The sequence below is a fragment of the Camellia sinensis genome, chromosome 1, assembly GCF_055761805.1.
Source record: "Camellia sinensis isolate YWXY chromosome 1, ASM5576180v1, whole genome shotgun sequence".
Lineage (NCBI taxonomy): Eukaryota > Viridiplantae > Streptophyta > Magnoliopsida > Ericales > Theaceae > Camellia > Camellia sinensis.
The window spans coordinates 238,862,546-238,890,012 of NC_138961.1; the positions used below are offsets into that span (position 1 = coordinate 238,862,546).

Here is a 27,467-nt window from a genome sequence, read left to right on the forward strand (position 1 = left end):
TGAATCATAAATTGTAATATTTTATATGGATAAGGCATACTGTGATTGTAATATGTGAACGAGACATGCAGTGATTGTAATATTTTAAAATTTTAAATTTTCTTTCTTTGGATGAGACATGCAGTGATTATAATACATTTTTAAGTCATTAACTGTAATACTAATGCACAAGTTAAATTATGTTAAAATTTTATAAAATTTTAAACTGTTAAATCGATTTATATTTTTCCATCAATTCGTTTAATCTATATCTGCCAAATTAACGGATGAATCTTAATTGATTTTTTTTAACGTACCAATCTAATAGACAAATAACAAATTAAAAATTCCGTAACGGCAATCAACCCACTTTCACCCCTAATACCCACTGTCATCCTGTTCTCCAAAACTAAATAGGTCGGCTCGACCCATTTCATTTCACACTGTTTCCCCCCAAAACAAGCCTCTGCCTCCCAAAATCTTATTACCAATTATATCAATCTGACGTAAACTTTCAATATATTCATCTCCCATCTCCCAACGAGACAGGCGTAAATCTTCAATTTAACCTCATTCTCATTCTCTCTCTCTCTCTCTCTCTCAAACAGTGATCAACAGAAAATAATAAACAGCAAGAACAGACCGTTCAACTGATAGATCTTCTAACCCCCCCTCCCCCCCCCTCTCTCTCTCTCTCTCTCTCTCTCTCTCTCTCAATAGACATAGACATAGTCATAGACATAACTGACCTCAGAATTCCAAGCCTCTAAGCAACCATAAGATTAGCTCAAACCCCCTTAGTCGCTGGTCTGTAACTATCTCCCCCCCTTAAATCTTGCTTCCAAATCTCAACCCCCCTCTTCCCTCTCCCCTTAACCCCTCCAAATTAGGTCAGATTTCCACCTCTTTCCCAGTCAAATCTCTGTGCTACTCTTTCATTTTTTATTTGATTTTCGTTTTCGTTTTGGGTTTCAGGTACCAAGTCCATTCTTCTCTGAAAAATTTCAAAAGGGCTATGAGTTCTCTGAACTGCTCTCTCTCTCTCTCTCTCTGTTTCCCCTGTTTTTTTGCTTCGAATTGAATTCACAGACAGGTTAAATAAATTGATGGGTGAGTGAATGCTTAATTGTGTGGTGTTCCCATTTCGATCAGTGGATATGGGTTCTGACACACAGTTCTTGTACCAAAATTTTGTTCTCTTTGTCGGCATTTTTTGCTTCTCTGTCTCCACCTACTTTTTCCCTCTGTTCGATTTCTTCAAGAGATACCTTTTCAGGTATTTCAAAACTCGTCTTCAATTTTCTTTTTCTATTTTTATGGCAATTAAAAAAATCTTACTTGTTTTAAAATCTTATGTTGTTTCTGATTATTTTGTTTGTTACAGATTCAAAAGAAATGACAGGTCTTCGGAGGACAATTCAAAACAATCGGAGGTTTCTTCTGCAGAAAACAGTCTTAAAGATTCGATTCCTATTGAGCCAAAAACAGAGTTGCAACCGTGGATACACACAGGGGTCGAATCCAAACAAGAAGACAATGAATTTTCTGATGGGCTTGGCCAAAAACAGACACCCGAGTTCTCTTTCAAATTCAAGTTTCCAACTTTTGAAGAATTCAATCGGAACAGGAAAGAAAATGGGGGTTCTATCAGCTTTGAAGCAGCCCCAGATACGAGCATCGCTAAGTATGAGTTCATGCCTGTCAAGTGTTCTAGTGACTCCATTGAAGAACCAGAGGTGGTGAGCTTTAATGCCGAAGAATTAAATACTGATATGGATTGTTGTCCTTTTGATGATAAAGATAGTGTCGATGATGGCTTTTTGGCAGATAAAGATTTTATGCAGATTAATTCTGAAACAAAAACTATTCATCAAGAACTATCAGAGGACTTGGCTAGTGATTTGGGTACGGGTGATGTATCGGAGAAAATTGAGGCAATGGCATTTATGGAAGAGAAGGGACAAGATGTTTCTGATGAAATCCTTCACTCTGAAATGGATTCATTCGCGATGGACTCTGACTCGGAGTCAATCAGTTCGAGTCCTCTGCGTTTGATTATGAATCGTTTAATCGATTCCTACAGTGATGGGTTTCTATCAGACGGAGATTTTGGAGGAGAATTTATGATTGACAATTCAATGGACATCGATGGAGAGAAGGTAGAAGATCATCATTTGGATGATTCGAGCGGGGAACACAAAGAGGATAACTTTGAAGAAGATGTGTATACAATTGAAGAGCTTGAGAAATTAGAGGTTCATTTCCGAAAGGTAGGAAAGTTGAATTCAGATTTTCTATCTGGGAAAGATTTTCTTGGAGGGGTAGAAAATTCCAAGCATGAAGAAGTTGGAGGCCAGGATGATAAACCAGCAGACCCTGCAGATGATTCTGAAAAACCCAATTCAAAGAATGCATCGGAATGGGATTCGGAGGAATCAAACAAGTTGGAAACATTATGGGAACATCAAGAATTGATTGAACAGTTGAAGATGGAGCTAAAAAAGGTGAGGGCTACAGGGCTGCCCACAATCCTAGAAGAATCGGAGTCTCCGAAGATAATGGAAGATTTGAAGCCATGGAAGATTGACGAGAAGTTCCAGCATGCAGACCGAATGGGAGAGCTTCACAAATTCTACAAGAGCTACAGAGAGAGGATGAGGAAATTCGACATCTTGAATTACCAGAAGATGTATGCAATAGGTCAGTCCTTCACATATTCCCTACCATTTTTTCTCAGTAATTCTAGGTACGCATAACATAATTTTACCCAGAAAAAAAATTACATATTCAGTTTTTTTTTTTTTTTTTTTTTTAATAGGTTCACATTTATTATGAATTTGGAAAAAAAAAATTGAATGACCATATGAATTTGGACTACATGTTATATAGAGTAAAAATTTGAGTACATAGAATTATTATTATTATTATTTTGATAAAAAAGCAACATATATTAATAAGAAAAGTTCTAGTTACGAGTCCAAGGTATTTTACCTTGTTACTTTCGTCACACAATTAATTTGTAATACATATTGGATCGGAGAGTTGTGAAAAATATGCACTCTTTCAATTATATGAACTATTTTATTCGTTAATCTTGATAGAATAGATGCAGTACTCTTGTCTCACACATATTGAACATTTGGCGGAGTCACATGGAGACTAGAGGGTCACGTGCTCTTTAGATTTTTCATTTTTTTTTTATGTATATAAATAAAATTTTAAATAAAAATAATATTTAGAATAAAATATCAAGTGTATTTTTAAATTTATGAAAACAATTGTGATTATTTTATTGAAAATGAAATGACTACAACGAATTATATTTTTATGTATGAAAATTTTGTAAAAAAATCTCAATATAAAGGTAATATCTATCATTATTAATATGTAAATATAATTAATCTCATTATATATATGTAAAAATTATTAGAGTGTTAATTATATTTGCATGTGGAGTTCACCCTTATATTGTTTTACTATTAGTTGGTGATATCATATGTCAATAATAGCATGATATCACTATTATATGAAATTTTTACTCAAATTTTGTAAAAATTTGATTTATCTTATCATTATATAATTTATTTTACGACTTAAATATATGACTTTTTTACATTGTCCATGATACACTAATTACACGCAATACTTTCATTTCGATTTTACTCGAAATTAATTGTAAAATTTTATATGAAATACTTTTGTAACAATTTATTTAATTTTTTATACTTACCATTAATTCAAAAATTATTATTATTTTCTTATCGTTGATTATGAAAAAATAAATAAAATTATAATTAATAAGTATCCCTCCTGATTTAATTTTCTGACTCCGTCACTGCCTGTTCCACACATATTGAATATGGGCTATTGCTGTTTATAGGATAAGATTGGATTTACACTTTTTAAGACCCTTTGTGGTTCCACTTGCCACTCAGATTATTCCATTGTTTAATTTGGATCCCTTCATAATAATCATAACATAATTTTTTATCTTATTTTAGTGTTTGTTATGCTCATGATGTAAATAAGCGTGGCATTTCCATTATTATCAACAAATGTTACCTGTGGTCTGAACCAATTAATCAGCTGACATGAATTATACAACCTACCTTTCATAATTAACAAGTTAGCGAAAGGAAAGGACCCACTCAATCTGGTTAGTTGGCCTCTCAGCACTAACACAAAAAACATGAACCTGTTCAGCTCACAAGCATTAGAATGATGATCAAAACAGTTTTGGCTCAGTGATAAAAGGATGATACACTTTTTCCTCTTGACATGTATATATATATATATATATATTAGTAGGTACGTACTCAATTTAAATAAGTAAGAATAAAATAAAATAAAAATAAAATTAATATTATAATGTATACTTAGTATAAGTAGTATGAGTTCTTCTGCTTTGAAGTCATAGTTATGGATTTAATTCTTAGTCATCTTTTTGTGTAACTATTATTTTTTTAAATAAAAAATACTGTCACATGACACGAGTAAAGTAAAATTTCACTACACCAACTGAAACTTTCATTTAATAATATATATATATATATATATATATATAATGTCATAGGAGGGGTTTGGCTTCTTGACCGAGTGAGTACCATGTCCTTTGGGTTGTATCGAGTTTTATTAACGCGATGCACTAACAGAATAGGTGACGGGTATCATCTGATATGCACACTGTTTTTTACTTGTCAGGTTGTTTATGTTATTCGAGTCAAGCAACAATTTGGACATAGAGTTAACCTAATTTCTATATTCTTTAGTGAAACATTCTTATAAGTTAAAGGTCATATTCATAAAACTAATGCCATCCAACTTTTAATTTCATATTTCTCCACCTTTACATTGAAACATTATTTTAATAAGGAATAGCTCCACCAAACTTCTGTATATAGTTTTCTTATTGTCCTAAAAGTCATCAAAAATTTTATGAAGTGGTCCACGAAATCTTTTTTTGGCTCACTGATTTGAACATACTTTTCTTAATTGTGGTACACAATCTAGAGAAAGTCGGTGTATTCAAAATGGCTTTTCCGTGTGATTAATGCACGAGTCACATGTTACATCTTTATTCAATACTTTTATTTAATTATTATTACACGTAATTTAATATGTAAATGTCATTATGTTATTTTTTTCTATTACAAAAGTCATAGAAGTAGGTTTTTTAATTTATATAAATTATATCAACCTATAAAATATCTTAAATTGATAATTTAATAATTAAACATTAAAATCATAATTACATAGCTCAAAAATCATACAAAATAATTGAAGTATTAAGAAACAAACAACAAATATAGATTTATTAAATTTTTTAAATAATCGTCTCTATGGACACATAATTCTTAAAAATAACAAATTTTGTGTAAAAATTATCGATAGGTTTTCTGCAGCTAAAGGACCCGCTTCAGTCAATTTCAACCCAGAAATCTTCTTCAGTTCCATCAATTGCATCCCTTCTTCCCCAAAATCTAAATCTAGGCAAACGAAGCAAGAAAATTGGAAGCGACCCAATGATGAAATTCATAAGAGAATTGCAGAGTGAGTTAGAAGTGGTGTATGTTGGGCAGATGTGCCTTTCCTGGGAAATCCTACACTGGCAATATGGCAAGGCCTTGGAACTCTGGGAAAATGACCCTCGTTGTGTTCGGCAATATAACGAAGTTGCTGGTGAATTTCAACAGTTTCAAGTTCTTCTTCAAAGGTTTATAGAGGATGAACCTTTTCAAGCCCCAAGAGTTCAGAATTATGTTAAGAGTAGATGTGTTCTGCGTAATCTTCTTCAAGTTCCTGTTATTAGAGGTACATAACTTTGGATTTTATTTTATTTTATTTTATTTAAGTTTTAAATTTAAAAAAAATAAATTTCAATCATTTTTTTTTTTTTTTTTGGTTGCATGTGTTATTATGATCACAATATTTATAACGTTTACTATTGGGAGGGTTTTGGACAATGAAATTTTTTATTTTATTGGATTTTTAGCTAAAGAGGTTTATTTTTCTTACTTGGACTTTGAACAAGAAATGCATCATTCAACCTTTATTATTGAATTATTGGGATTATGGTCAAAATGATTTTTATTTTGTTTTGCCTTTGAAAATAAAACATGTTTGATTAAGCCTTTAGTTAATAAAGATTTTTATTTTATTTTTTGGTGTGAACTTTTGGACAAGGAAATTTTTTTTTTTTTAATTGTTGGGGTTTTATTTGAAAAAGATTAAATGGGTGAAAAGTTGAGACTTTTAGGTGAAAGTCTTAAAGGAGCTAGCCTAGTAGCGATGAGACTCGAATTTAAATATGTTCAACAAAAAATGTGCTTTATGCACTTGGCCATCCCTTGGTATCAAATTCTTAAAAGTGATAATTTAATTAATTTTTGTAGGATATTTAGTGACATGCAATTTGGTGGTTTCATTGTCAACTCATTATAGTCCTAATTTAGCTACGTGGGGTTTTAAACATTGATTATGTAACAAGTATTCATTTCTTAAGTTGATGGCAAAGGAGTTTTAAGATAAATTAATTCAGTTAACAAAAATAGAGTTCTTAAAGCTTAATTGTGTTAATGCAGAGGACAGTACAAAGGATAGAAAGAAGGCAATTAAAGTGAGAGAGTACTCCATTACAAGTGATATGCTTGTAGAGATCTTGGAAGAGTCCATTCGAATTTTTTGGCGCTTTGTTCGTGCTGATAAGGATTGTTCTATCCCCATTGTAAAATGTCAAAGAGGCCCTCATGTCGAGTTTGAAGACCCTACAGACTCAGATCTTTTGAGGGAGATCCGAGCCAATCTTCAAAAGGTTAGCTATCAATTCAATCGTATGACATTCCTTTGTTTGAAAATTCACGTGCTTTAAATTTTTCATATGACTGAATGATTGATGTTTATCAAAATAAAAGAAGAGAGAAATTTAAAGATAGATGATCTTTGACCTGACTTAATGTTTTAATTTTTCTTGTTGGAATGGATGCAGAAGGAGAAGAAGTTGAAAGAGTTGTTGAGGAGTGGGAAATGCATACTAAAGAGGTTCCAAAAGTGTCAAGAAGGCGATTCCGAAGATCAAGTTCTTTACTTCTTCTCACAAGTGGATATGAAATTAGTTTCTAGAGTACTAAACATGTCTAGAATATCAACAGACCAACTACTCTGGTGTCGCAATAAGCTAACTAAGATCAGTTTTGTAAACAGAAAGATACGCGTAGAACCCTCCTTTTTACTCTTTCCTTGTTAATATTCTATAACCCCAACCTACCCTAGCTCATGCGCTGTGTCATCATGCCCATTTCACACCTAGAGCATATTGTCATATATAAAAATGAGAAATACTTAGGATTTTTTTTGTCATGGTTGTGTATTTTACAAATAAGTTTACGAACATAGAAATTGGACACCAAATATATATGAATGGATAAACTTTTTCAAAAACAACTATGCAATGAGCAAAAGAAGATTTTCACAAAATGAAATATAAATGTAAACGTGACCCATAGTTTGTCTCACATTTGTCCCATTCTATAAAAATACTCTGTGAACTTAGTTTTAGGGGTTGTTTGGGAAGCGTTAGATTAGTATATTTTTTTACTGTTTACAAAAAATATGAAATATGAATTAGGTTTGAAATGATGTGGTAAAAGGGTAATGTAGCCTAAATAAGATGATTATGACTCAAATAAGATAATATGCTAAAATAATATATGCTATTTTAGCAAATGCCAAACAAAACCTTACTCTTTCGAAAATATACTCTACTAACTAACGTTGTAAAAATTGGTTTTTGTATTCATAGAAAAACTGTGTACTTTTTGGATGGAGCTATTAGCACATGGCAATCGCCTTTAAGATAAGCTATGTGTCAGCTGTGACTTGCTCATATAATTATGTGTCTATTCAATAATAAGAGAAATATGATTATTTTGTTTGAAAAATTAGAGATAAAATGGTTATGTATCTCCTTATTTTATTAGAAAGATACATAAAAGTCCATATCTATTGGCTATAGGTTGGATCTATTAGATTTTTCCCTTTTTTTTTTTGAGTGTGATCATAGAAATCCATATCAATTGAGAGTCAGACAACACACAGACATCTATAAATATTTTTTCAAAACAAAATCAGTGATTCAAGATCAATATAGTTAAAAATATTGTCTCGAACACATGCTCTTCACCAAACCACACCACATACGAGTAACCCCCTCGCCACCACTGACTTTGGTTACCTAATTTGCCTATTGAATCATAGTACAATCCGAGCAAAAAGTGTTTTGGATTTTCTTTAGCAGGTTAAACCATGACTAGATGTGAGTGAGATCTAACATATGGATAGAAAAACATTTTTAAATCAAGAAAGAAGTGTTCTAGATCAATAATGAATAAGTCAAAAGAAAGGTTCGAAGTTGCTTTCAGTTTTTGCTTCATTGAGAATTGAACGCGTAAATATGCAAATTGCTTTGGCTAATGTGAACAGACAACACTTGGGAAAGCTCAGTGTGTCGGCTTCATTAAGTGTATTGTGACGAATATTATGATGCCCCCAACTATAGTGTTAAAATAACTGATGTATTATTATTGATGTATTGAAAAATTATTGTGTAAATTACAGATGGTGAGGTACTAATTATATAGGAGAGGATTGGGGAGTAGGTGAGTGTGTGTGGTAGGTGAGTTGAGTGGAGGTGGTAGGTGATGATATATTATGGTAAATTCTAACAGCCCCCCGCAAACTCAAGGAGGATAGGAACTAACCAACTTGAGTTTGGAGAGAGTTTACAAAACAAGAAAATACATAAAAATAATAAAAAAAAAGATAGGGGACACTGTATGGTCGTGTCAGACCGTTGGTGAAGACTCTGAAAGGTGGTGCCATAACGTGGTACAGGACACTGGATGGGTGTGCCATAACGGTGTAGAGGACACTGGATGATGGTGTCATAACGGTGTAGAGGACACTGTATGGGTGTGTCATAACGTTGTAGAGGACACTGTAGGCTAACCGGAATCAAATGTCGGGACAGTTTATAGGGTCATGTCGGACCGGTGAAGATGCTAACCGGAATCAATGTCGGGACAGTTTATGGGGTCATGTCGGACCGTTGAAGATGCTAACCGGAATCAATGTCGGGACAGTTTATGGGGTCATGTCGGACCGTTGAAAAAGTTGCACCCTCAAAAGGTGTGCCCAATTTTGTCAAAAGGCGTGCCATCAAAAGGCGTGCCCAATTTATCAAAAGGCGTGCCGGAGTCATCATGGCGAGGCACGTGAGTGCCTTGGTTGGCGTGCCCGTTTGTCGGCGTCAAAAGGCGCGCGATGCGCGTGGCTGCCTCTGTGTCATGGTCTTTATAAACCGAAGCGGAGGAGGCAGAAACTGAGACTGAAAAACTGAGAGAAACCTCTGAAAAATTCTTCGTTTTGCTGAGAAAGAGAGGTTTTGTTGAGAAGATACTCTGTAACACTCTCTATAACACTCTGTTGCCCAGAAAAAATGACTTCATCGTCTTCCCGCGGGCTGCTCACCCTCTTTCCCGACCTCAACGAGTCAACGAGAGAGAGAACTGGTGCGGTGGCACTGGAAACTCAACCAAGCGCCCCGGAGTATACTCCGTTGAACTTTCCGATGCGGTCGGTGGAGCAAAGAATGGCAGTGCTGTCGGATGTGGAGGCCAATCAGTATACTTTGAAGGCATGTGTGGAAAGCATGACGGCGGTCACTAATTTGTCGAACCGGCTGCAGAGTAGAACAAATGAGGTGCAGCATTTAAACTCCCAGCTGGCTCTGCTCCAGCGCATGTATAAGGATGCGCGAACAGAGATAAGCATGCTGAAGGCGGAAAATAAGGAGCTGAAACGGAAGGCCACCGTGATGTTCCGTTTTGGAGGGCCGCCATATGCTGCAGTGGAGGAGTATGGGGGAGTGAACGTGCTCGGTGGACAAGGAAGCACTGAGGCAACACCGTCAAGGGCCGGCCAGGACGGAGGCAAGAAGAAGAGACCTGCAGTAGAGTAGAGAAGAAAAAATCCCGCTGTGGGTGTGGGTGTTTTGTTGTGGTTTGTGTGTGTGTGTTTTTTTTTTTTTTTTTTTTTTTTTTTTTTTTGTGTGTAAAATGGTGATCGGGGTGGATCCCTGAGAGGAATAAAAGATGGTTTTTTTTGTGTGTGTGTTTTTCATGTTATTTTTTTTATTTTATTTTATTTTTTATTTTTATTTTTTTAAATATAAAAATAGATATATATATAGATATATAAAATAAAGAAAAGTGGGAACAACATGAATTCTTCGGGGAATTGGAAAGTGAAAAAATGAGAGAGAGAAAGGGGGGAACATGATCAGGAGGATGATAAAAATAAAAAAAATGGGTTGTATATGTTGAAATAAAAAAGAGAGTGGGGGTGTGGGTGGTGCAGGCTCGTGGGTGATATATAAAAAAAAGAAAGAAAAGAAAGTAGAAGAGTGTGGGAATATAGTGATGAGGAAAAGTGAAACCAACCCATGTGGGGGGTGGTGTGTGAAGCACTTAATTAAAAAGAAGAGGGAGAGAGAGACAATGCCCGAGAGAGAGAACGTTCAAAGCAGTGGGGTGGGATGGCTTTCTTGATTTCACCGAGAGTGAATGGTGGCTTTGAGTGAGGGGCCCTGTGGGTGGGAATCTGCTGTTCATGTTTGGTTGCTGGGACAGGCATTCGTCCACCAGCACCCATTGTTGTTCAGCCAGTTGTGATCAGGAATGAAGATTGAAGCGAGCCTCTCTCTCTCTCTCTCCTTCTCTGTTATGTGTATGTGTTTCTGAGCTTCTGGTTGGCATTCTTGACAAGAAGCCCAAACTCTGTGGGGTCGACAGCATCGAGTCGGCGACGGGAAGGCGGAGAGAGAAGACGAAGGAGCGCTGACGAAGATCAGGGAACTCAAGGTTGACGCTGACGAAGATCCGACCGTCGGATCCTAAGCCGACGGCGCCGACGTGGTAGGCGGATCTGGGCACAGGGGTGCTGAGGGGATTGAACCGCCGGTACCGTTCCAGTACGGTAAGGCCAAGGTAGATATGGTGGTGCACAGCCACGATGCAGCGTTTGAGATCAAGAAAGGTGAAATGATCTTTGGTTATCAATTTACTGTGCAATTCGCAGTTGGTTTCTTGATTACCAGCAGAACATTGGGAAGTGAAGAGATTCTCTAACTCGGAGAAAACAAGAAGCTATGATCTTCAGTAGTGATGGTTTGAGAAGTTCAGTCTTTTTTCTGCTGGTATGATTGTTGTTTGCCTTGTTTGTTACTTTGGTTGCCTTCTGTATTTTGGTGGTGGGAAGGGGTAATGGTGATGGCGGCTTAATTGGCTGCTGTGGGTTTGTCCGGCGGGCAGCCAAGACGAGATTGCCGCCCGCCGGTGGAACGAAAATATTAGGTTCTTAACCTGGCTCTGATACCATGTTAAAATAACTGATGTATTATTATTGATGTATTGAAAAATTATTGTGTAAATTACAGATGGTGAGGTACTAATTATATAGGAGAGGATTGGGGAGTAGGTGAGTGTGTGTGGTAGGTGAGTTGAGTGGAGGTGGTAGGTGATGATATATTATGGTAAATTCTAACATATAGAATGGACCCACCAATTGACAGGCTTTTGCTTTCATGCCCTATTACCATTAGATACTGAAAAATACTTAGACCCCCTTAAAAATTTTATCAAATATTTTATATAAGTGGGAGATTTATAAAGTGTGGATTCCATGCCTATATAAAATATTTGATAAAAAATTTATGATGTGGGTCCCATATTTATATAAGATATTTGATAAAAAATTTAATAAAACTTTTAGAATTTTTAACATTACTCTAGATACTTTATACTTACATTCTCGACAGTGTATTTATATCCTAGTAAAATTATAATACCTTTATTATCTAAGGTTGAAAATTGTAATTATTTTTCTTTTCTTTTTTTTTTTTTGTTCAATTTTGGTTAATATGTGGCACAATATGATTGGTATATAAATTAATTCTATATTTTTAAAATAAAATTTTAAATTTAGATTCTTCCTTAAATTATGTTAACATAATTGGAATAAGATCAATATTCATTAATTAATTTATGCATCCTTTATTAAATTAAAAAATATAATTTCAAACTAGGAAAAATTATTTATAAGTCCTATTAGGGAGACTTATGCTACATATGATCCTACTAAAAAACTTATGTTCCCATAAGTCCTGTGAGAAGTTTGTTGACACATTTACCCTCAATATTAGTTGTTAATATAATAAATAATAGTAAAACTATATATAGGAAATTGAATGTTACCATAGATCATATCTATATAAACGTAACGTAACGTAACGTGACACCTACATAAACGTAACGTGACACCTATGATCTATGGTAACATGCAATTTCTTTGCATGCTACCATAGATCATATCTACATAAACGTAACGTAACGTGACACCTACATAAACGTAACGTGACACATATGATCTATGGTATCATTCAATTTCCTATATCTACATAAACGTAACGTAACGTGACACCTACATAAACGTAACGTGACACCTATGATCTATGACAACATTCAATTTCCTATATAGGAAATTGAATGTTACCATAGATCATATTTATATGAAACGTAACGTGACACCAACATAAACCAGCAATATTTTTACATTCAATTTTAAAAAAAATAAAAACTCATTAAGTTTGCGAAACGTAACGTGACACGTTACGTTACGTTTATGTAGGTGTCACGTTACGTTACGTTTATATAGGTGTCATGTTACATTACGTTTATGTAAGTGTCACGTCATGTTACGTTTATATAGGATCTTGTGGAATACATTTCTATCTAAATAGGATTTGAGACTCTATAAGAAATTACACAGGACTTAACCTACCATAAGTGTCTGAAAAAGGACTTATAAATAAGTCTCCCTTTAAATTATGATACTACAATTAGAATAAGATCAATATTGACATATATCATAATGATGTATCATAATATTATTGGTCTAAACATAATATGTTATTAAATACACGTGTTCAAATTATTAATCACTATTAAAAAAAATTAATTTTTTTGTCATTTTTTATTTTAGATTTTATAAAAAAAAATTATATCCTTCTAAATTACAAGGACTTGAACAATAACTTTTTTTAATACAAATATTTTTTTTAATAAAAGCAAAAAATGTCAAGAAAATAAATAACTTTTTAAACACTTGTCAAAAATGGTGGATTCTATTTTTTTTATTTTTTATCTCAATTGTTAATTAAACAAATTAAAATAAAAAAATAAAATTTTTTGACTTCAATAGTTAAGAAATGACTTTTGTTAAAATCAAATAGAAATAAACATTATTTTTCTATTAAAAGTGATTGTTAGTGAAACTTAATTTTTTTATATAATAAAAAAAAGGAAAATTTATCGGAAAGTCCTTTATGGGTGAATTGTGTTCCAGTTGGTCCTGCTGATTTTTTCTTTGATTGAAAACTCCATATTAGGTGGGATTCCTTACCCATAAGTCCTTTTTTAAATTTTTTTGTCTGGCCTGGACGGATATGGCCTCAGCTAATATATGGGATGTTCTGTTTTTCCATATTGGTATGCGCAATCCCAGCAATTGTGGAACCTGACAGCGGGTCAAAATTCATTTAAGAGGTATTATAATTAGGGTTTACATTCTGGGTTCATGATCGTCTCTGCGCCTTAGAAATTTAGCCGCTTACGTTCACACTGTCATATCATACAGGTTATCTCTTCATTTTCCGTTACGGATCCCTCACTCACCATACCCACACTTCAGTAATCCCCCCCTCACCTATGCACAACTTCGTAGATGTTGTGGAACACACTGGCACGTTAATGTTTACAGATAAACATTAGACTTCACCAACACAATAGCCAATTCCATGTATTCCCGTTCGATACGCACTTGCAACCACACATTGACAACGATGCACAATTCCCATTGTAGTTACAATTCTGTCGTAATTTTTTTCATCTTCGAGTTATGGGTCTTTCTCACATACTTAGTCGTGTGTTATTTCTTACTGATACCTGTGCCGTTATGCAGATGGACGCCCTTTTGATGCTTCTTTGTTCTTACCGATCCATGAATGTCGCATATAATCTGCAATCGTCAAACACATTTGCTGAGATTGTTGATTATGTTTGTTCGAAGTTTTCCGGACTCCTGCCGGGAAATTTCCAGTTGTTCTATAAGATTCCCGGCTATAACAACTTCTCCTTACAGAATGATGTCGACCTGAAGAATATGGTTTGCCTTGCGCGCTCGTTCCAGTTGCAGTTAATTGACGTGGTCATTGAACAGCATCCTCGTCGGGATGATAACATTCCTGCCATTGACCCAATGATAATCCAAGATCAAGGCACAACGGGGGATGCACTACTTAATGATTTCGGAATGGATGATGAAACCGACCTGCTGCAATCATTTTGTCCCCACAAGGAGAAAGTCTTCCTTTCCGCTCCATGGACAAAAGGTTTTACCCACATTGGACAACATTTCGAAGATGGGGCTTTTGAATTTCGCAATGTACTACGGAAATACGCCGTTGAATGTGGGTTCCAGATCAAATTTCTGAAGAACGACTCCGTTCGGGTAACGGCTATATGTGCTATGAACGAATCGAAGTCTTGCACGTGGTCTGTGCACGGACGGAAATTGGAGGCAAACGGATTTTTCTACTTACGAAAATGGAACAGTGAACACATTTGTGGCGTGGCTGTGCGTACGTCCACACACCCACTTGTTGGGTCTGATCTTGTGGCCGACATTGTATCTGAACGTGTGCGTGATAGACCTTTAACCCGTCCGACCGAAGTGATATTGGACTTGAAACAAGATTACGGGCTCGATATAAGTTACCGGGTGGCCTGGCTCGGTGTTGAAAAAGCGAGGGGAGAATTGTTCGGTGCACATTCCATTTCGTTTGACCAGTTACGTTGGCATAGCAACGCAGTATTGGAACACAACCCCGGGACCTACATTAACATCGAATACGATGATCACACCCAACAGTTCAGACGCTATTTCATTTCATTCAAAGCATGCATCGACGGGTTCCACCATTGCCGCCCTTTGCTTTTCCTAGACGTTCCTCAAAGGCCGCTTCAAAGGTTTTCTACTTGCGGCCACTGCAAAAGACGGCAACCAAGGTTAGTTCCTTCAATTTACACAATCACAATACCCCATTCACATGACAACCAACCACACCACCTGTAAACTACATTTTAACGTGGTCATTAACCCCAGGCGCTATGTTTCTGTCACAACCTTTGCATGCAGTACATACTTAGTTCTACAAAAATTTTCCAAATCTGCAGGTTTGTTCCCGCTATCATATGCGGTGGTGGATTCCGAAAACACCTCAAACTGGTCTTGGTTTCTTCATCATCTCGCGCAGGTGGTTCATGGTGACAGACCTCTAACATTCGTATCGGATCGGAACCTTGGTTTGCTTGAGGCAATGCCCACCGTATTTCCGAATGCAGAACATGCATTCTGTCTACAACATTTGCAGAGGAACTTAAGGGACAGGTTGCGTTACACAAACAGTTTGCATCGGGCAGGTTTGGTTAGCAAATTACGACATTGCGCATACGCACCAACTGTTACCGCTTTTAACCACAGAGTAGAACAATTCCAAAAATCGGGCAGGTCTGTTGCATCTGAATTCCTAGCAAATGCACATCCACAACATTGGGCAAATGCATTTTTCAGGTCCGTCCCACATGTTACTCATAAAAACCACATGCACAACACATTTCCTCATAATGTTCATAATTATTTACCTACATGTTCTACTCATTCTGCAGGGGGCGACGTTATGGCGAAATGTGCTCAAATGCTGCAGAATCATTCAACTCATGGGTCCGTGAGGCCCGTAACCTCCCAATCACAAGAATGGTTGACAGCATACGGACCAAATTGATGCGACAAATGGCGAAACGTAGAGACGCTTCCCAACTGTGGACCGGCACCATATGTCCCAAAATGGAAGATCGTTTAGAAAAAGCATTCAACGAAGGTAGATCATGGAAAGTGAGCCAATCAAACGCTGATGTGTACGAGGTGCACTCTTTCCCATCGGTCACTGTTCACATCGGGCGACGAACTTGCTCATGTTTCAAGTGGCAACTCAATGGGTTCCCTTGCGCACATACGATGGTTGCCGTCCGTAAGAGTGGGCGGGATTTGAACACTTTGGTCGAACCATACTTCCACGTGTCCGAGTTTCGGGCCACTTACGCATCAAGCATTTTCCCAATTCCCACTGTCGAGCAACCGCCTTTCAACCCAAATGATTACATCATAAAGCCCCCTGCCGTGAAACGTCCACCCGGTAGACCAAAGAAGAAGAGGATACTGTCAAAGGGGGAACATGTTCAGCAAATAAGATGCGGCAGATGTGGGCGCATGGGGAATCATAACAGGAAGACATGCAACGAACCCATTTAACCACATCCTTCCACGCGGCCACACCAGCACTAAACTATTACTACTACTCAAGTTTTTTCCTCGCCATATTCGATACAATACTTTCTTATTACTGTTCCAGTTTTTTCCTCGATGCAATTTTTTTGTATCAATTGTTTTTCGATTTCAATAATTGTGTGCGACGCCACACGACAATGTCATAACCAATTTACTATCATTGGCACACTCAGTTATTAATAATAGGTTTCCTTCATTTAATTTCATACGTGTTATCTCCACAGCAGATAACGTAGTTCCGTCACAAACTTTTACATCCGCGTATTGAACCAATATGTCAGCTTATACCTTCCACAACATTTTTTCACGTGTCTTTACGTGCATCCTGAACTGCAGTATTTTTACAACTACAACAGAACATGCAAATAATCTGCATTCGTGTTTGGTATGACAACATGCAGGGTAACCAACCCAAGCGTGTGGACGTCATGTGGTGAATATCACACCAGCCTTTGCACATCAACAACATATTACTTCCTCCGTCATTAATTCATACAAGCTTAACAGTGCGAACATCACGCCACAAACACACATTTACGATGCAAACATGAACCAAAACTTGCAACTCACACCATCACCACACACCTAAATTCCCAACTCCAACTAACGGTCGCATCCTACCCGAAACGATGCACTTTAAACACCGCCAGCAAGACGAACAGAACAGCAACCAGTAAGTTAGATTTCCATATCGATGCAACTACAGTAAATCAGTATTTCAAACGGGCCTATTGATCACTATAATTCAACACAGTTGCGAAACGGAGTAACGTAATAGTTTTTATTTGTTTATAATCTAGGCATAATTTAATTTCAACGTAACCAAAAATATCCACGACAAAACCCACATTATATACCACAAACCAATGCGAAAACCAAAAAACCAACACACAAAAATATCCACTTTAAACACCGCCAGCAAGACGAACAGAACAACAACCAGTAAGTTAGATTTCCATATCGATGCAACTACAGTAAATCAGTATTTCAAACGAGCGTATTGATCACTATAATTCAACACAGTTGCGGAACGAAGTAACATAATAGTTCTTATTTGTTTATAATCTAGGCATAATTTAATTTCAACGTAACCAAAAATATCCACGACAAAACCCACATTATATACCACAAACCAATGCAAAAACAAAAAAACCAACACACAAAATATAAATAGTATGTACTGCAACTGCCAACCAAAAAACTTTTTCCAAATTGTAATCTACGCAGCAAAATATAAAGTAGTTCTAGTACGTAGTAACGTAACGGTAATTGAACTTCATTCACCCAACCATTCGGCCCATGTTGCTCATCACCCCACGTATAGGATCTCTAATGAATCTTTTCACCATGTCCGCACGTAACACGCTACAGTTGCCTCCTTCCAACGACCGCCCCACATCAACATGATTCACATACTGCCTTATTACTGCGCAAACAATAATTGCACAGTCCATGCTGCAACAAAACACACATTAGAAACGGTCAGTCAACAAAACACATCAGAAATCTTCTACAGGAACAACCTTTTGTTAAAAAGAATAAATAAATAAAAACACGTCGCAATTACGTTTCCGCATGCTGCTGGGGGCATTCCGAAACTGATTCAACCATCATATCAAAGTCCTGCGTACCAACCAGCTGCTCCAATCCATTTGCAGCCATCGCTTGCCGCTGAATGTCCGTTACAATTTTTTTCTGCGCCATAAAAACAAACCCAATGAGAATGTATAACATGTACCTCCAATACACGTAAATTAGTCCAACACTCGTTAACTCTATCATTATTCAAATCAACACACCAATTTTACAGCCTCCGCATAGTGCACACCGCCTGTACCCGTCCTGCTCCGCATCGAATTGTAGTGCTTCCAGCTTCCGTCCTCAGTATCATAAACCACTAACGTCCAATGACCAAGGTGGCAAACCGGGAAATGGATGTAACGTGCATCCCTACCAGCATGTAAATTGCTCGTCACATACTTGAATTTTGCCTCCACATTGTCACCTTTCATCACGTCCTGCATACATCAAAAACACACGACAAACCAAAAAAACAAGATCAGTCAACACCACCCACAAACAATGACACACAATGGATACCTGAAAAACACTTACCCAGCATATGCTGCTGAAGAAATAGGAGTTCTCTGGAAAATCTTTTCCCGCATTCAACCTTTCCTGCTCATCAGACAGCACCTCTGCGAAGGCGTCAATAACCTGCAACAAATAGTGCCAGAATCCAAATAAAACCAATATTCACACAGTCACACACATTCACAAAAGAGTTATTTCGGTAAACTAGTATGACCCATAACGGAATTGGTAACACTTACATTCCCCCGCACACCTAATTGCCTCACCAGTGATCTAACGTCCGAAAAATATACTGCATTGCCATCAATTCGACCGACCCACATTACAGCCCTACACACGTGTCAACATATAACATTACAATCACATAAACAACACTAACATTGTGTACTACAGTACAAAAAACTACCACTGCAATTAGTAGTGCACTCCTTAAAAATTAAACCCACAAACACACACAGTACTGACCTATCACTGTATGTATCATACGCATTGCTTATCACATCTTTTTCTGTCTCAGTCATCATCTTCCACACTGTGTTACGATTCGTGATTCCAAAACCTGTGAAAATTTTCTTCCCGTCACCAACCCCGTCCACATCAATCACACTTTGGCTTTTCACCACATCGACACTACATCCAACCACCCCGGTCTTTGAAACGTTCACTTCGTTGTTCATCACCCGTCCCTTACGCCTCAACTCTGGGTACTCAAACCCCGATAACTTCAGATTCTTCCTCACTTTACCTTTGATGTTACGTACAAAGGAGTTCATACCACCCACAGCACTGCCACCTTCCGTCAACAACGGACTCACAACAACAACGTCACTGTCATCTGGTAGGATGGGATCGTGCATTTCGTTGTTGTCAACTATAGGAACATATGCGACGGGAGAGGCGTCCACCATGATACCACCTTCAACAGTGGGGCAGTGGTCCTGTACATTACCAACACCAACCCCATTACGAACAACATATCCGTCAACATTAGGGTCCGTGGCATTCACACTGGTGAAATGTTGCGTCACACTATGCACTGCTTGCTCAGCAACTTGTTCCTCAAGGGCTGCAAGGCTCCGTCGTAACTCGGCATTCTCAGCTATAAGTTTCTTGCATTCTTCATCTTTCACCTTAAAAATGCTCTCGAATCCTGCCACCAAATTAACTGATTGCATCTCATTCTTCCTTTTCAATCTTTCAACTTCGTTCTTCAATTCCATTACAACTTTGCTGTCTCCTGCATCCACAGTTATAAAATCAGGACTTCTTGAACCAACATGTCCACAATTGCTCTTCCCGGTCGGACTACTGAACGGGGGTAAGAACTTACCATCCCCACCCTCCACCACCACGCTGGATACATCCCCACGTTCCACACTACGCACGCCAAACGGCACATTAACGTCTTCCTTATGTATGCTCCCACTACACTGCTTACCATAGCTCCTGCCCTCCACTGTAACAGCCACTTCTGCAGTCCCACTAACAGCCAGCCCTGTCACTTTACCACCCTCTTCTTCAACCAGACCCACATTACCTTCCCCCAACATACCCTCCCCCTCCAACATTGCCACTTCGTGCACCTGTACGCTCAACTCGTCCGTGATCACCTAGCCAAAACAGCATATTTTACAACCAAACATCAGTGCAACCACACATAACAACAACAGCATGGGAACACAATATAACCTGAAAAAAAACTCAACGATTCATAAATAATTACCTCAAACTTATTTGTCTCGGACAGCTTCAGACCTTGTGAAGTAGATAGCAGCTCACCAACGTCCCATCTCAAGAATCTGGGGAACCTGTGACCATATTTCGGCTTCACAATGTTTGTATGTTCACACAACCAGAACTGCACCACAAACAAGCATGAAACAACCAAACCATAATAACAACCACTCCAAAACCTTAACAAAAACCATAAACTTATTTTAGCCAAGAAATTAACTACCCACAGACAGGTTGTACACGTACCGTTAAAGCAACTACGCATCCGGTAACTTTCTCCGGTGTCCGATGGAAGTCCCTTACCGAACACATGAGCATATTACGTACAGCTGCACCCCAATCATATAATTTCATGGCGTCAAAGTTGTCCACATACCGTATCAGGGTCCAACTAATGGTCTCTCCGGACGTGGCAAACAAAAGCTTCCCACACACATACAGACAAATAAACTTGGCCGTATCCTCATGATCGTTCGGGGTGTCCCCCACCAAGGCCTCCATCAGCAAATCCTTCACAAGTTTGGCCGTTATCCTACTTGTCCCTGGACACCTACGCTGGACAAAATCAGACGCAGGCCTTGGTCGTGGCGTCAAATCAAGGAATGCATTACCACCTTGCAGCCCAAACAACAGCTTCATATCCTCATCCGTCAAGTCAACTCCATGACCACCCAGAACAAACTTGCCTTCCCGTACACTGTATGACCTTAGGATACGCACGATCAGATCGTCGCCTTTTCGGAACTCTGTGTGATCAATCTGGTTCATTAATATAGCTTCAATCATAATCCAAAACGGTGTCCTTCTCAAGTATGCCAGGTGCACTTCCCGCAAATTGACTGCGTAAACCAATTTAATGATCCCAGCAACGTTAGACCGGAAATTGAGCCGTGGTTTGACACCCTTTCTAGCACCAACGGACCGGCTGACAATATTGGGCTGCTTAAACAGGACTCGTCCAGGCATGTTCACCCCGACTTTTCTTCTCGATGACAAGCCCAATGCCTCTTGCCTTTTACGTTCACATGACCGTGTCCACCGAGACCCAGCAGAATTAACATCTACAGTTCCACAACTCACATAAGCAACAAATACAACTTCACCACAAACTGACAAATTTCAGAAATTCACATAAACATACATTACCCAACCCATTCACAAAAACACAATCTGAAAAAAAAAAAACATGTCACTTAACAAAATTACTTACAACTCCAACAAAAAAATGTTCACAACACATTCACATAACGCCCGCGTACACCACACACATCAACAAACCCTTTGACCAACAATGTTAGTGATAAAGCAACATAATACATACCATTTGACACTAGCATACACATTCCACGTCCACACAACTTCCACACACACAAAAAAAATAATTCCATCCCCACACCCAGGTGCATGTGGTCCCCTCACACAAAGCACTTTTCCCTCGACAGTAAAAAACCCCACACCATAACTAATCCTTTTCACACAAAACTTCAAACACATACCCCACACTGGCACTACAAGTACAATTTTGCCTACGTTTCAAAACCAACCAAAACTTTATTCAAATAACACAACAAACAAATCCTCAGAAACACGCCATTACTAAACAAATTGCAACGACAATCATACCTACATATCATATTTGACTGTGCGGAGTAACACATACCATGATCGACTCAAACCAAAATCCCTAACCACGTCAATATATAATGCTAAACGTAAAATAATAACCCAATCCATTACCAACTTACCAGTGTCAGGCATTTCAAATACTTTTCCGTACCCCCAGCCAAACAAACCTCAGACTAATCTGCAATGTTCGCAGAGCGACAACCAGTTCCACGGAATGTATTAGGGTTCTTGGCCACCACGAATAAAGGATTTCGAACCCTAAAGATTCTATTATGCAAAAAATGAATGCGTCAAATATTTCCAAAATCAGGGTCGTTGGTTCCGCAATCAACGAAATTTGAATTTCAAATGACACAAGGGGATGATCGTATCAGATTCTGCGTTTCACGTCGAATCCCAAAAACGAAATCTTAGAAACCCCCAAATACATCGAACAAAGAATTTAGAACGGTTTCGTGGGTCGGGTTACGCAGTGTCACGTGAGCTCAGAACTGACCCACATCACTGGCAGCAACTAAAAAAATTAATTAGTACATTTTGTAATTGTTACGAGACACACAATCACACCCCCATTCCACAAACCCACGCGCGTCCCACGAACCCACCCCTAAATTTAAGGCGTCAATGGCAAAATGGTCCACATACACTCAACGGGACTAAACGGTTACAAAAAAAACAATTAGGATCATATGGTCTATAAGATGGGAATATAGGATTTACTGGTCAATTCCCCTAAAAAAAATAGAGTTATACGTAATAATTTATTATTCCAGCAAATATTATAGTCCACACTTTCACTCATATGTGGCAGGAGAGTTGGGATCCTATGTTATTGAGTGTATGGCAAATTAAGAGTTGATACATATGATATCACATCATTGTTTGTGAGTACAATTGTGAATGTTTTTTATAAGTTTTAAACATTTTTCTTATCATTCATCTGGATGTTTTTAGCACTTGCGAAATATGGTGAATCCTATTAATTTTTTTTTAATCTTAATTGTCAATTAAACAAACTAAAATGAATTTTTTTTGCTCAAAATGGCTAAAAAGTGACTTTTGCTAAAACAAATAGAAATAAATGTTAATTTTTTTTATTAAAAGTGATGGTTTGAGAAATATCTTTTTTTTATTAAAAACAAAATGAGGATTATAAGTGAAAATTTTATTAGCCATCTAGAATTATTTTCAGGTTGAATGAGAATAGCATTTTAATTTTCTTCTTATCTTTTTTTTAATATTTATTTATCCATATATTTTTATTTTGTAAAAAATTTAATTTTATTATATTTAAATATTTTATTGTAATTTTTAAATTAAAAATAATTTCTTAAAAATCATATTTAAATTATTTTATACCATTATAAAATGTAATTTTTTTTTTATATCAACATATTTGACACTCCTTTCTGAAAGGTGCATTTTTTAAAACATAATAAAAAAACAAATCTATTAAAAAAACTTAAGCATATTACTTTTTCTTTTGTTCATTAATATTAAATTTTTAATTAATCTTATTTATTATTAAAAAAATAAATTAACAAATAATTTTATATATACAATTTTGTTTCAATTACTCAGATTATTTGGTGTCTCTACCCAAGTTTACTCAAATTTATTCAAAATTTTAAATTTTACATAAGTCCTCATCGAACTATGTTACCTAATCTTTAAAAAATTTCAAGCTTTACTGAAATTGTTTGAGTTGAACTCGCCCAAGTTTACAATTCTAATAAGAGGGTTGAAGTTACGTGATTAAAATTATGATAAATTAAAAATTAATATATAAATTGTGATAAAATTGTAAAACTTAAATTATAAATTTTCATAATTTATATATAAAAATTTAACTATTTATATTATTTTATATAAAAATATTTTATTAATTTTTTCACATTCCATACATAACACCGCTTTTCACTAGTTACTCTAATGACATTTGGAGCCACCCTAATTCTTAGAGCATTCACAGTGGGATGGCTAAAAAAGTGTATTAAGGTGTGTATATAACAAAAAGTGATAAAAGTGAGGCCAAAAAATGTGTGTTAAGTAGGGGTGGGTGCGAATCGGTTGCGGCCATGAAACCTCCAATCCGCCATCCGTCAGCCAGATTGGCGGATTGGAGAAAATCAATCCGCATCCGTTCGCCAATCCGGCGGATGCGGATTTGGCGGATGGATACGAATCGGTTTGGTGGTTTGAAATTTTACAAATTTTCAACATACAAGTGCAACTATGAAACAAGTGCAACCTGGACATCAGTCAATATTGGTTCCATCTATGAAATGCATACAAGTGCAATATTAGTTTCATAATTCATAATACAAGTGCAACCTACACATAATTCAACATATAAGTGCAATATTAGTTTCATAGCAATGGGCATAATTCAACCTGGACATAATTCAATATTGGTTCCATCTATGAAATGCATACAAGTGCAATATTGGTTTCATAATTCATAATACAAGTGTAACCTGGACATAATTCAACATACAAGTGCAATATTGGTTTCATAGCAATGGGCATAATTTAACCTGGACATAATTCAATATTGGTTCCATCTATGATATTGGTTTCATAATTCATAATACAAGTGCAACCTGGACATAATTCAACATACAAGTGCAATATTGGTTCTAATTGACATAATTCAATATCACCCAAAACATTGTGCATCTAATGGGCATAAATTATCTAACTTACACATAAAACATAAGAAAACATCGTGCATCCAAGTGACAATCATACAAGAGTTCCAAAAATAAAAAAGTTACAGTCATCCAACAAGCATTGTGCATCCAAAAAAAAAAAAAAAAAGTTACAGTCATCCAACAAACATTGTGTATCCCAAAAAAAAAAAGTTACAATCATCCAAAAAGAAGTAAAAAAACCATTCATTTCCTGTCACCAAACCATGAGCCATGTAAACCTGCATAACAAAAAAATGAAATTATTTAATGCAAAACAAAGTATTACGCAGCGGATAAAATATTTCATACCATACCTTAATGACAGAACCTGAAGTGAAGAATTTCGTGGGTAAATCACGTGCTTCAAGAATGCGAACAACGAACCCAGCAATGGAGTGATACCACAATATGAGTATCACCCACACTAGTCACAGTGTAAAGGCTGGATCGTTCTCTTCATGGGAGAGAGCTAGAGAGTCTAGGAAAAAAGTTATGGGTAAAAACCACATAACGTATATATGATATCAATATATTATATAAATATATAATCAGATATATAACCATATATATCAATCTATCCATATCAGTTTATAGATATAGATATCATGAGTGGTTATCCAAATAAGTTTTGAATTCAAATTCAAACTTACATGGATACGGTTCAAAAGGTTCAAAGGGTCATGCCACATGGGCGCCCAATTTCTAATATCTTCCACTCGCACATGAGTTGGCATGACACTGCCACATCTCTATCTCAATCTCCCCAAAAATGAATAATCTCACACTAGCCAATGCACCGTGCGACTACTGAGAACACCTGCATGTGGGAGCTCTATATTAGAAACTCAAAATGAGCCAGCATAGAGCCATCAACCCAAAAAGAACAGAAATAGTGTCTCATATACCCTAGACCCATCTAATTACACCAGTCCAAAAAACATCTCTAATCCCTCAAAAAAAGATCATGTTTGACCCTCTCAATTCTTGCAATACATTCACACTCAATCCGCCTCCCATACAAAGCGATGTGAGTTGCCGGCAGTGAATATACAATAGTGGTGTAATACTAGATGATCTTCCCTTTGCCCTCATACCATTTAGTTTAGGATTGACCGCTGTGACAACTCTCACCACTGATTAGTGCTGATCTATGATTAAGCATGTTAAATAACTGATTGATTGAGTGTATTAGTTTAATTGCAATCTATCTGTTTGACTGCTAAATGATCTGTTCATGTTTTATGTTTTAAACTGCAAATTGAAGGCCTTATCGGCGGCCAAACCAGAAATTAATTAGTGTTTCATATTAATTAGAATTTATGTGATTTTATGGTATGTTTAATTGAAATTTGATTTGGTATGATTAAATTAGATTAAATAAGGTTAAATTGCATTGGTTTGGCTTTATTACCAAGATGCCACTTAATGGACTAGTTCATGAGCCTTTTATTTGATTTCTATATGCTAGCATTAACATTTCTTCAGCCATTTCCTCAAGTCCAAAACCGTCTAGAGAGAGAGAGAGACTTAGGAGAGAATTGTTTTCAACAAGTTTTGCTAGGAGAATTAGAAGAATTGAAGAGATGATTGCATATTTGAGCTCCTACATCTTGAATTGAGACCTAAGGTAGGAGAATCATCTTCTTGAATTTGTATTCAAGTTGTGTCTTGTATGATTCATGGAAATTTGGAGATTACTGTCAAGAATTGGTTTAAAATGTTAAATTGAGAGCTAGATCATGCATGCATGTACATATTCTTGCATTTTGAGATTGTTCTTCATGAATTTCCACATGCATGCCCATATCTTGACTATAGTTCATGAATTCATCATGTTTTTGAAAGTTTTAACTCATTTGATTATGCATTGGAAGCTTCGAATTCAATTGAATACATGCATGTTATGTTTGAGCTTGTTCTTGAAGTTTATTTTTAAAAAATGGTGTTTAATTGAACTACCTTTGGGCTTTGATTTTTCAAATTGATCTTGAAAACATGTCATATTATGAGTTTTAAAGTGTTTTCCAGAAAATTAGCCCAAAAGGATCGGATTTGATGCTTTAAAAGTTGATTTTGAGCTTGTAGGTCCAATCTGGAAATTCCAGAATTTGGACCCACGCTCGAGCGAGGAACTCTACGCTCAAGTGTACACTCTGGGTTCATGCAATCCGCTCGAGCGAGTAAAGTGACGCTGGAGCGTAAATGCGTGTATCCAGTATTTTGCATGTGTTTATAGTCCGCTCGAGCGAGGAAATGCACGCTCGAGCGAGGACTTGTGTCTCAAGCTCGAGCGGGGGTCGAGCGCCCGTCGAGCGTGAATTTCATGCATCCAGTACTTTTGCAGTCTGCTCAAGCGAGAAAAGTCACGCTCGAGCGGAGCTCCCTTGTCTGCATGTCCACTCGAGCGTAGAAAGCCACGTTCGAGCGAGACCCCTGTTTTCTAAAAAAATCTGTAAAGTGTTTTAAAGTGCATCTTTGCATCCTCATTCCATCCTAGGCATTCCTAGGCCTAGTTTAAGGCATCTTAATGAGGATAATGATATAGAACCACACCGAGTCAAGTTAGGGACTAAGTTATTGTTTCCCAAATGTGCAACTTAGTGTGTGTTCATCCTGTAACTGTGTAGAGTTGGCATCCGAGGACGCTCACTAGCCTATCTGTAGCCTAGAACTCTGTGAGTAACAATGCTGTAAAGATATATTCAATCACGAATATTTTTTGAATGATCTACTGTACTGTTTTCTGAAATGATATTTCTTACTGAATGAATGCTTGTTCTATTTGCGAACTGTATTCATGGTATCTGAGAGGGTAATTTTTGG

General features: G+C 36.8%; 2 protein-coding genes across 4 annotated transcripts; both read left to right on the forward strand.

Moving 5' to 3' along the window:
* The first annotated feature begins 390 nt into the window (after positions 1 to 390).
* On the forward strand, positions 391 to 7,335 carry LOC114307833 (uncharacterized). 3 transcript variants are annotated; one of them, XM_028253272.2, is made up of 6 exons: positions 400 to 869; positions 955 to 1,255; positions 1,364 to 2,679; positions 5,371 to 5,790; positions 6,561 to 6,790; positions 6,965 to 7,335. In XM_028253272.2, the coding sequence occupies exons 2-6, from the start codon at positions 1,098 to 1,100 to the stop codon at positions 7,220 to 7,222; spliced, it is 2,382 nt and encodes a 793-aa protein (XP_028109073.2). In that variant the 5' UTR covers positions 400 to 869; positions 955 to 1,097; the 3' UTR covers positions 7,223 to 7,335. The 3 variants fall into 3 exon arrangements, with proteins under 3 accessions (XP_028109082.2, XP_028109073.2, XP_082755602.1); XM_082899476.1 differs by having other exon boundaries at positions 422 to 869; positions 1,373 to 2,679; XM_028253281.2 differs by having other exon boundaries at positions 391 to 1,255; positions 1,373 to 2,679.
* A 6,654-nt stretch (positions 7,336 to 13,989) lies between these two features.
* LOC114308727 (uncharacterized) lies at positions 13,990 to 16,461 on the forward strand. The gene is made up of 3 exons (XM_082921254.1): positions 13,990 to 14,914; positions 15,327 to 15,723; positions 15,819 to 16,461. Exons 1-3 carry the CDS (start codon positions 13,990 to 13,992, stop codon positions 16,459 to 16,461), a joined length of 1,965 nt encoding a protein of 654 aa, XP_082777380.1.
* Positions 16,462 to 27,467: the final 11,006 nt, after the last annotated feature.

Excerpts from the sequence above, each read along its gene's own strand:
- LOC114307833 (XM_028253272.2), top strand. The coding sequence starts at position 1,098 with ATGCTTAATTGTGTGGTGTTCCCATTTCGATCAGTGGATATGGGTTCT. Across the intron at positions 5,791-6,560 it reads TCAAGTTCCTGTTATTAGAG|AGGACAGTACAAAGGATAGA; the intron begins GTACATAACTTT and ends GTGTTAATGCAG. Across the intron at positions 6,791-6,964 it reads TCCGAGCCAATCTTCAAAAG|AAGGAGAAGAAGTTGAAAGA; the intron begins GTTAGCTATCAA and ends GAATGGATGCAG.
- LOC114308727 (XM_082921254.1), top strand. The coding sequence starts at position 13,990 with ATGGGTCTTTCTCACATACTTAGTCGTGTGTTATTTCTTACTGATACC. Across the intron at positions 14,915-15,326 it reads AGCGAGGGGAGAATTGTTCG|GTTTGTTCCCGCTATCATAT; the intron begins GTGCACATTCCA and ends CCAAATCTGCAG. Across the intron at positions 15,724-15,818 it reads TGGGCAAATGCATTTTTCAG|GGGGCGACGTTATGGCGAAA; the intron begins GTCCGTCCCACA and ends CTCATTCTGCAG.